This window comes from Solanum dulcamara, chromosome 6 (genome assembly GCF_947179165.1).
Source record: "Solanum dulcamara chromosome 6, daSolDulc1.2, whole genome shotgun sequence".
NCBI lineage: Eukaryota > Viridiplantae > Streptophyta > Magnoliopsida > Solanales > Solanaceae > Solanum > Solanum dulcamara.
This window is the reverse complement of record NC_077242.1, coordinates 57,914,751-57,925,341: the sequence shown is the minus strand read 5'-3', so window position 1 is coordinate 57,925,341 and position 10,591 is coordinate 57,914,751. Positions and strand designations below refer to the sequence as shown.

The following is a 10,591-nucleotide window of genomic DNA, read 5'->3' as shown; positions in this document are numbered from 1 at the left end:
CGCAGACCTTATTGGTTATGCAAATGCAGGTTATTTATCAGACCCACATAAAGCTCGATCTCAAACAGGCTATTTATTTACACACGGAGGAACTGCTATATCATGGCGATCTACAAAACAGTCCATTGTTGCTACTTCTTCAAATCATGCTGAAATAATAGCAATTCATGAAGCAAGTAGAGAATGTGTGTGGTTGAGATCGATGATACAGTTCATCAAAGAAAGATGTGGTCTGGGAAATGATGTTAAAGTACCCACAATTATATTCTAAGACAATGCCGCGTGCATAGCTCAATTGAAGAGTGACTTCATAAAAGGAGATAGAACGAAACATATTTCACCAAAATTATTCTTCACACATGATCTATAGAAGAATGGTGATATTGATGTACAACAAGTTCGTTCAAGTGATAATCTTGCAGATTTATTCACAAAGGCATTACCAACATCAACTTTTGAGAAACTAAGATATAAGATTGGAATGCGTCGTCTCCAAAATATCAAATGAAGTTTTCATCAGGGGGAGTAAAATACGCGCTGCACTCTTTTTTCCTTAATCAAGGTTTTGTCCCACTGGGTTTTCCTGGTAAGGTTTTTGATGAGGCAGCATTCAAGGCGTATTACCATATGTGTGTACTCTTTTTCTTTCACTAGGCTTTTTCCTACTGGATTTTTCCTAAGTAAGGTTTTAACGAGGCACAATATCTATGAAGACACATTACACGTGGACAAAGGGGAGTGTTATGTATGGATGTATCTATCCAAGTGGGACCCACCCACTTGGATAGTTGGGCAAGTTAGGCAACAAATTGACTCTTTGTGATGCCTATATAATATGCACATTCTGTGCAAATGACTGTGAGAATACATACAGAAAAACACACACAACTCCTTTCTTTTCCTCTTTTCCTCATTATCTCTCTTGTTATTATTTTCTTCTTCTTAAATTATTAATCTAGTCTATTTTACAACAGTTCTAGCAATTTTTTTTGGCATAGCCCATACATACCAGATTCATGTGTACAATATATATATATTAATTTTTGTCTTCTCATTTTTATCTTAGTATTGGAAAAAAAATTAGTTCACAACCGCTATATTTACAAACGCCTATGAACAAGCTTTGGTGTATGTTGAATTTTAAGTATTGAAAATCCAAAGCCGGAGAATCATCCCCAGATCTCCAACCCCATGTAATCTTCGAAGTCGAAATTGGTTCCATTGAAGCCCTGAAATCCATATGGTAATCGCACAATCATCTGTCCTATTGATTGTTCGCTCGTTGTTTTGGAATCAGTAATTGACTAGTGACCAGTTTTCCCTTCATTTTTCATCAATTTTGCTTTTTCATAAACAGAAATAGTTGCAAAGTACTGGAAGAAGAGAGTATTGATAAACCCATGGCGACGGCGACAAGGCCCGGTGTTCCCAAGTCGGAAGCTATTTCCAAAGGCTATAATTTCGCTTCTACTTGGGAACAGGTTCAGTCTCTAATCTCTATTTTCCTTTCCCCATTTTCTACTGATTTACTAGATTTGTGTGAACTCATCACCAGAATCATGTAGATCTCTGATTCTATGATAAATTTGATGACCACATTTTTATTATATGCACTCATCCTGCCGAAATTAGTGAATAGTAAAGTGCTGTTTTTGGAAAAGGCGATCAAAATATTTGCTACTGACATTGATGATGTATTGCTGGACTTCTTGGATTCCTTATAGCTTACGAGAATCCTTTCCAGCAAATCTTCTACTTTATGTCAGTAGTATCTTGGCACTGAGTTTCTCTAATAAAATTTACCAACCTTTCACTTACCAGGAAAACAAAGGAGAAAGTAAAGGGGATCAAAATTGTTTATTTGTGTATAAAGTCCTCTCATTTGATTTCAAACCTGTGTTTGTTGCCTCTTTTTAATGACAAGATTTAGCAGCTGGTAATTGTGTCATATATTCTCTATTAAACTATCTTTTCATGTTTTATTCTCATTGTTATGCGACTCTGCTTCTCTTTTTACTCGTATAACCACTGGCTAACTACCTATTTCCTTATCTGCTGACACTTCTAGTTTTAGCGATTGTGGCCCTCACCATGTCAAACTATATTGTTTGTATTGATAGAAAAGAATTGTTTGTATGTACTACATGTGTCTATTTTATGTCTATTGAAAGTTTTTCCTTTTGATTAACTAGATCAGCATTAATGGGTATCTTGATGTTTACATCTTCAATGACTTAGCGAGTTTTCTTCTTACAGAATGCTCCGTTAACAGAGCAACAGCAAGCAGCCATACAAGTACTTTCCCATGCAGTTGCTGAGAGACCTTTCCCGTCCAATTTGGTGAATTTTTCCTTCTTGGTTGGTTTCAGAATACATCTCTCTCAAACTCAATTACCTGAAATATGTTTTTATTTCAATTTCCAGGATCAAGTTTCTGGACACGATAACAGTCTCTCTGTCTCAAGAAAGCTCAGTTCTCTGGATGATTCAGGGGCCATTGAAGCAGTCCTAGTGAACACAAATCAGGTGAGTTACTTTTGAAGGAGTGGATTCAAGTTTCTCCCAGTTGAGGAGTAGTCTCCGTTCCGTTATTTTCTTTTGGTGCACACAGAGAGTACCTGGTTGTATAGATGATTGGGTGGAGTTTGTAGACAATCATATCTTGTTGTAGATGCTTTACCTTTTGGTATACCCGTTGTATACGACCAATTTTCCCATGATTATGAATGAAAAAATATTTACCTAATTTAAAAAAAACAATGTTTAGTTGGCACGTCCTTTATTTTTTACATTTCCAGGTTCAGATCTTAATATTCCATATTTCAAATAAGGGATCGTGAATGATTTATTCCCTTATCAAAAAGGTTGCATGAATAGCTAAATGTTGTACAAGGAATCAAAACTAATAAAATCTTTCAACCAATGCCAAATTATAGAGTTGTATTTGTGCAAGACTAGAAGTTGTAGTGTGTTGTAATCAGTGACTGATCAGCCACTAAACCAGTGAATATGTTTTTTATAAGGTAACTGCTAAATCGATGAGTTGAACAGAAGGCCTGATAATTGCTTATTAAAAAGTCCCATCCATTGTTTTGGCTTACTAGACAATATGCCTCTCATTTTGGTCCGGATGATTGTCATTAACTTGAGAGGAAACACCTTATGCCGGGCAAAGGATGACTGGAACTTATATTTAGTGAGAAATGACACTGATACTCAATGTCTTCTGGGGTAGAAATACCTAAATTGCATGTGATGTGTTCAGGGATGATCACCATAGTGGCTGTTTATGGGTCTTGATTCTACCTGCTTGAATGGAGCAGTATTTGTGTCTATATATCAGAAAGACATGCAAAACAATTTGTTCTAGGACTCTCTTCCATATTTGAACTTTAATAGGCCTTCAACTTTCCATGCCATGGAGTATGTTTTCGATTCTTAATTTGCATGCCTGTGAAATGATAGAGATAGCCCTAGAAGTTATTTCCTTTTTCTCCTTTTGTTTTATTCTAATATCTTTTGATAAAGAGATCTCCGATCATTATGAAATTATTTACCTTATCACCAAAAAAGAGTTCTCTTCTCTGACCTCCTTTTTTTGGAGGATCATACACTTGGAGGAGGGGGGGGGGGAATCGTAACAGTGCCTCCAGGATTGACAGATTCCTACACTCAGCTGATTGGGAGGACTCATTCCTATTGGTCAAGCAGTCTTTGTTACCAAGAATAGGATCAGATCATAATCCAATTCTTTTGACATGTGGTGACTGGAATTACCAAAAGACCTATTTCAAGTTTGAAAACTGGTGGTTAGAGGTGGAAGGTTTCAAAGACAAGATTAAGGCATGGTGGTTGTCCTTCCCTAATAGGGGAAGACCTTCCTTCATTCTGGAAAACAAGTTAAAACTCCTTAAGAAGGAGTTGATACAATGGAATAGAAACAACAGAGGAAATTGGAAACAGAAAAAAGAAGAGATCTTATAGCAATTGGGAACTTGGGAAGCCATACAGGAAAACATAAGCCTCACTGATGATGAGTTAGTCTAGAAAAATCACTTAGCTATGGAATTTGAAGAGATAGCAAAAAGGGAGGAAATTGCTTGGAGGCAGAGATCAAGAGTACAATGGTTGAAAGATGGGGATAAGAACACTAAGTTCTTCCACAAAATGGAAAATGCTCATAAAAGGTATAACTCTATAGATGCTCTTGAGGTAGAAGGACAGTCCATCACTGAAACCGTTGCAATTAAAAGTCCAATTCAAAGCTTCTACCAGAATTTATACAAGGAAACAGAAGGATGGAGACCTAATTTTAACCTTCAAGGATCAACAGTGATCCCTACAGAAGATCAGGAGTGGCTACAGTGGAGTTTTGAGGAGGAAGAAGTGTGGGAGAGCATTAAGTCTTGTGCAATCGACAAGGCTCCAGGCCTTGATGGCTACACAATGAACTTTTTTCAGACTTTTTGGGATCTGATCAAGAAGGACATCATGGGGACATTACACTATTTTCATGAACATCAAGTGTTTGAAAGGATTTTAAATGCCACTTTTGTGGCCCTTATTCCAAAAAAGGCAGAAGCAGTAGAGTTGAGAGACTTTAGGCCTATAAGCTTGATCTCTAAGGTGTACAAGAGTTTTCCCAAAGTTTTAGCAGAAAGAATGAAGAGAGTAATGGATAAACTGGTAAACAAAAATCAAATGGCTTTTGTAAAAGGGTGATAGATTAGGGATGCAGTCTTAATTGCAAGTGAATGCTTAGATAAAAGATCTAGAGGGGAAGTGGCTGGCATGATGTGCAAGTTGAACATCGAAAAAGCCTACGATCACGTTAATTAGGGCTACCTTTTAAATATCCACAAGCAGATGAGATTTGGGGACAAATGGTTGAAATGGATAGGTTTTTGCATTAAAACTGTTAGGTTTTCCATTTTTGTAAATGGAGAACCTACTGTTTTTTTTCACTTTGAGAGGGGACTCAGGCAAGGAGACCCTCTATCCCCTTATCTACTCATTTTGGCCATGGAAGGCCTCAGTAGTATGATGAGGACAGCATTACAGAATAATTGGTTGAGGGGCTTCAACATAGGTGGTGGTGGGAGAGGGGATCTGGAGATTTGCCATTTGCTCTTTGCAGATGATACTATTTTATTTTGTGAACCTAAAGGGACCAAGTTTGCTACATCAGAGTCTTGCTGGTAGTTTTTGAAGCTGTATCTGGTTTAAGGGTGAACCGGAGGAAGAGTAGCACCTACCCTGTCAAAGAAGTGCCAAATATTTAGACCCTTGCTAACATTCTTGGGTGTGGTGTAGGTAATCTGCCCACTGTATACCTAGCAATGCCTCTAGGCAGAAGACATAAGGATCTGGAGATCTGGGATAGCATTATAGAGAAAGCTAATAAGAAGTTGGCTCAGTGGAAAGCCCAGTATCTTTCACAAGAAGGAAGGGTCACACCAATCAACTCATTGTTGGACTCTCTTCCCACCTATGTGATGTCTCTATTTCCTATACCTTCAAGTGTAGTTAAGAAGCTAAACAAATTGAGGAGAGACTTCCTATGGAGAGACAACAAGGAAGGGAGGATATAATCTGGTCAAATGGGAGGTAGTACAACAGAGCAAAGGTCAAGGGGGTCTTGATATCAGAAATCTGAGGATACAGAATAATAGTCTACTGTTGAAATGGTTATGGAGATTTAGTGCGGAAGAATCTACTCTATGGAAGGAGGTCATTTTCCACAAGTTTGGCCAATCTAGTCCATGGTGCTCCAATGAAGTGATTTGCACTTATGGAATGGGGGTTTAGAGGACTATCAGATCATTATGGCCAAAGCTATAGGGAAATTTCAGAATCAGGGTTGGAGATGGCACTAATACCCTGTTCTGGAAGGATATATGGATAGGGCAAGTTCCTTTACAGGGAGTTTACCCTGATCTTATGATGCTAAGTACTAATCCTGAAGCAACCGTTGCTGAGAGCTGGTCAAACCAAGGGTGGAATCTGAATTTTAGAAGGCATCTAAATGATTGGGAGGTTGATAGGTTGACAATTTTTTCGAGCGAAGTGGAGAATTTTCCTGGCACCACTATGCAATCTGATACACTGAGATGGAATCTTTCAGAGGATGGCATTTTCTCTGTGAATCAAATGTACAAGAGGGACAATAGTGTGATGCTAGGTTTATGCTCAAGCATCTGGAAGAGCATAGCTCCCACCAAGGTTAAATGCTTCACTTCGCTAGTGGTGAAGAGAGCATGCCTGACACATGAGGTTCTACAGAAGAAGGGGAGAATAGTAGTGACAAGATGTTTTTTGTGCAATGAGACTGGGGAGACAAACAACCATCTATTTTTACATTGCAAGTTTACTTCACAACTGTGGAACCTGTTCCTCAGCCTCACAAAGACTGAGTGGACAATGCCTGAGCATACTTGATGAGCTTCTGGACGAAACGAGGGGGTAGCAAGAGTCGGAAAAAATGGTGGAGGATAATTCCTTCATGTATATGGTGGACAGTATGGAAATAAAGAAATGGGAGATGTTTTGAAGACAAGATCAAGTCCATACATGATGTGAAATGGAACTGTTTAGTGTTTTTATTCTCTTGGTGCAAAGGAAATTGATAGAGGAAGTAGATGAGCTGGTAAATTTATTAGGTTCTCTGTAAAGCTTAGAGTCTAACCTTACTACTTTGGTAAGTTTTTTTGGAGGTGGCCAGCATTCCTTAATGCTGAAGAATACAACATTACTAATTATCAAAAAAACAAAAAGAGTTCTCTGTCAAAGACATCCAACAATTTATACACACAAGAACCTTGTGGGTGCACAAAAAGTTAACTATAGGAGGTTATTTCTCAATTGTACGAAATCATTATCCACCCCTTTTGAAAGACCTCCTACGTCTCCTTCCAAAGAACCACTGGAGCTCATGGAGCTACATCCCGTGCCTACTTCTTCTCTTTGTTGTAAAGACCCCCCCCCCCCCCAAGCTAGTCACATGATGAAGGTATGGTTTTCCATATGCGTCTCTTTCCATTTCCCACACCTTTTCCTGTTCAGCAGAGTTAAATTTCTTCATGGATCTTGGCAATTTGCATGATTCTTTTATTTCAAAAATGTTAAAAGTAACTGTCACAACTGTCAGGCTATTGGGCAGTGTAGCTGGAGTTAATTAACATCCTCGGCCTCCATTTCACACATGTAGCACTTTCTGTGTATATTCAGGCCTCTTTCAATTGCTCTATTAGTATTGCTTTATATGTCACTATCCAGCAAAAGCAAACCACTTAATAAGGAGCTTCAGTTTTCCAATTTTGTTTCCATGGCAATCTTTGTGTTGCATTCTTGTATATGCTTGAATACTGAATATGCTTAGTTGTCTTTGTAAATGATGATAAAAATGGCATCTTGAGTTGACCTTTTCTCTAATGCTGCCTGAACTTGATATGAGTTTCCTCTTCCCCTTTGTGCTGTTTTGTTGATACAGTTTTACAAGTGGTTTGCGGATCTTGAAGCAGCTATGAAATCAGAGGTTTGTCTTTAGCTTGTTCATACGCCTTTCGTTTCTTCCAAAAGTTGTGAGTCATATGCTTCCTCTTTTACACTTGCTGATAAAAAATATTGCATATGCTTTCTTTCTGTACATAGACTGAAGAAAAATATCAGCATTATGTCAACACCTTAACAGAGCAGATTCAGACCTGCGATAGTATACTTCACCAGGTATTCTGAGAAGAAAAATAATGCTCTTATACTCTTCTCTTGAGCCTTTTTGTTGTTGCTGTTCATCTATCTATGTTTGCTTTTGAGTCGACATGTCCTTGCCCTTAAAAATGGCTCTGTTGCAGGTGGATGAAACACTTGACTTATTCAATGAGCTGCAATTGCAGCATCAAGCAGTGGCAACAAAGACTAGAACTCTTCATGATGCGTGTGATAGACTGGTGTGTCAACCCATTTCTCTTAGCATCTGTGGTTACTTTAGCTATAGATTGTACTTTTCTCTTTCATTCTGTTCAAAATTTTGAGGAACAGAGGAACGATTAATTGTATGATAAGAGGATAGGCTTGTAACTAATGGAGTTCAATTTTTAGATAGACATTGTTTTGCCTTACTCTATGATGTTGAAAGTCTTCATTGCCAATCTACTATATTGATGGATTAAAGTTTTATGATATCTTTAATAGTTGCCAAACATCTTCAATTGTCACCTAGTACCAAGTTAATGCATTTCTTCATTTTGCGTTTTCTTGTTTTTCTTCTATCTGAAGTTGTTGTTTGGGTTAAAGCATTGTCTAGTTACAATTCATGTCAATATTGTGTATTTCGGATGTCCAGTGGGTGGCATTTGAAATTAGGAAGTTCCCTATCAGTGTCTAGTATTAATGGACATGTGATGTACACGTAAAGAGGCAATAATTAACAACAGGAATCAGCTTTGAATAATCTTCTTGTGTAATTTCTTGTTTATTTGCAGCTTTTGGAGAAGCAGAAATTAATTGAGTTTGCAGAATCACTTCACAATAAGCTCAATTACTTTGATGAATTGGAGAATGTAAGGTCCGACTGCCATTTATGTTGATAATATTTCATTGTTACTCAATGCCTTTTGCACTAGTCTCCACAGTAGTCTATCTATGCCTATGCTGAATTGGGTATGGTTCTGCATCAACTTTATTTTGAGTGCAGAGAATTAATGCTATCCGTATTTTTTATGCTTTGATACATTGGTGAGGAAATATACCTAACTGAGAGTTTGAACTGTGGAAAACAGCTTTAAGAAATGAGAGCTTTCTTCCTCAAGAGATTCATGTTTTTTAATTAGATTTTTTTCCACACCCACAAACCGAAGGGCGGAGCTTTATCCTTTGTAAATTAAGCTTTGATTCTAGATCGTTTTCTTCCTCATGTTACAGATGAGTCATCCAAAGCTATTCTTTCTTGGCTTTTCCGATCTAGTGCTTTTGGATTATTTGATGTTTCTTGCTTAGCAAGTTACTAATTTAAGATGATTTTTTAATCTCGTCTTTTGGTCAACTCTTCTTTCTCCTATTTGTGTGCTTGGTGGTTTCTAAAGGAAGGCCTTTTCAATTGTGAGATTGAGAATGAAAGTTCCCGTTTTAAATTCCTTATAGAGGAATAGCTTTTTCACTCTCCACTGTAGATATTCTTGATTTAATCACGACCATTAGCCTAAAATTTTCTAATTCCTTGTTGTTTAATTACATCTAATTGGGGCATTGCATCAACTTGATTTATCTTGTGCTAAATTTTCTCTTCAAGTCCTGCTCTTCTTCTTCTTGAACTTCTCTAATGTCAAAATACCCAGTTTTCTGTTTTTTTTTTATTTGATTCCTCATGGTTGTCTTGCACTCCTGTTTGCAGGTTGCGACCACTTTTTATTCTCCTAGCATGAGCGTTGGTAGTACAAATTTTCTTCCATTGCTTAAAAGACTTGATGAGTGCATATCGTAAGTGACTTTACATTTCATATTACTGCATTGAAATCTATGAATATTAGAACCACTGCAATGTTGTACCATCCATAGTTTTCTTTGGTTATTTGTGAAGTTTACCATGTGGACATGTCTAGAGTCAGGTTTCTTCTAGGGATGTAAATTCTTTTATCAGGATTAAGTCCTGTTGAATAAAGCTTGCAAATCTATGCATAAGAGCACAAATAACCATTGTGTTTCTCCTCTGCGTCACTGCAGCTATGTTGAGAGTAACCCACAATATGCAGAGTGCAGCATTTATTTGGTCAAGTTTCGACAACTTCAGGTACTTAAAATAATTGACATCAACATTATGTAATCTACTATGATATATGAAATCACATTTCTTTATACAATTGGCATGGTTTTATGACATTCTTGGACATAAGAATTCTAATCCCATTGCCCATTCTCTTTCTCTCTGCCTGTTTTTCCTTTGTCCCCCTGTAACCAGTCTCGAGCTCTGGGAATGATTCGCTCTCATGTTCTTTCCGTTCTTAGAAGTACTTCTTCTCAGGTAAATCTGCTTTATGTTTCATTGCTATATGCACTACAATCTTTGACTTGCAGCTGAATGGTTGCATATCCTGAGATAAATATACCCATTTTATCAGGTTCAGGCTGCAATACGAAGCAGTGGTGGTAGCAAAACATCTTTTGCCGAGGGTATTGAGTCATCTATAATATATGTACGCTTCAAGGCTGCAGCAAATGAGGTAATGTTGGAACATCTCCTTACCTTTGAGTTAGAAACTCTATCAATTCGTTGTACGAGAGTGAGTATTACTAATCTCAAAAAAAAGAAAAAAAGAAAAAAAGAAAAGAAGAAAAGAAACTAGGACTAGCTTTTATGTGTAATCCATGAACCAAATGATCTTAGTTACCTGCAGCTTAAGCCTATCTTGGAAGAAATTGAAAGCAGAACACCCAGAAAAGAGTATATTCAACTTCTTGAAGAATGCCACAAACTCTATTGTGAACAGCGCCTATCCTTGGTGAGTAGTAAGCTGCTCCTTTTAGTTCTATAGATCAATATATATATATATATATATATATGACTTTTTTCTTCTTTTTTTTTTCTTCTCCTTGTTTC

General features: G+C 37.4%; 1 protein-coding gene across 2 annotated transcripts in view; it reads left to right on the top strand.

Annotated features, from left to right (window-relative positions):
* Positions 1–1,049: 1,049 nt before the first annotated feature.
* Positions 1,050–10,591, top strand: part of LOC129891188 (conserved oligomeric Golgi complex subunit 3-like) — a 34,778-nt gene continuing 25,236 nt past the window's right edge. The window contains exons 1-13 of one of the 2 annotated variants that reach the window (XM_055966465.1): positions 1,050–1,243; positions 1,358–1,481; positions 2,257–2,340; positions 2,425–2,526; positions 7,490–7,534; positions 7,651–7,725; positions 7,851–7,946; positions 8,481–8,558; positions 9,389–9,474; positions 9,718–9,784; positions 9,953–10,015; positions 10,113–10,214; positions 10,389–10,493. In XM_055966465.1, the coding sequence (XP_055822440.1) occupies positions 1,401–1,481; positions 2,257–2,340; positions 2,425–2,526; positions 7,490–7,534; positions 7,651–7,725; positions 7,851–7,946; positions 8,481–8,558; positions 9,389–9,474; positions 9,718–9,784; positions 9,953–10,015; positions 10,113–10,214; positions 10,389–10,493 (984 nt within the window). In that variant the 5' untranslated portion in view covers positions 1,050–1,243; positions 1,358–1,400. Of the gene's footprint in view, positions 1,244–1,357; positions 1,482–2,256; positions 2,527–7,489; positions 7,535–7,650; positions 7,726–7,850; positions 7,947–8,480; positions 8,559–9,388; positions 9,475–9,717; positions 9,785–9,952; positions 10,016–10,112; positions 10,215–10,388; positions 10,494–10,591 lie in introns of both variants that reach the window. The other variant, XM_055966464.1, reaches the window with a different exon arrangement.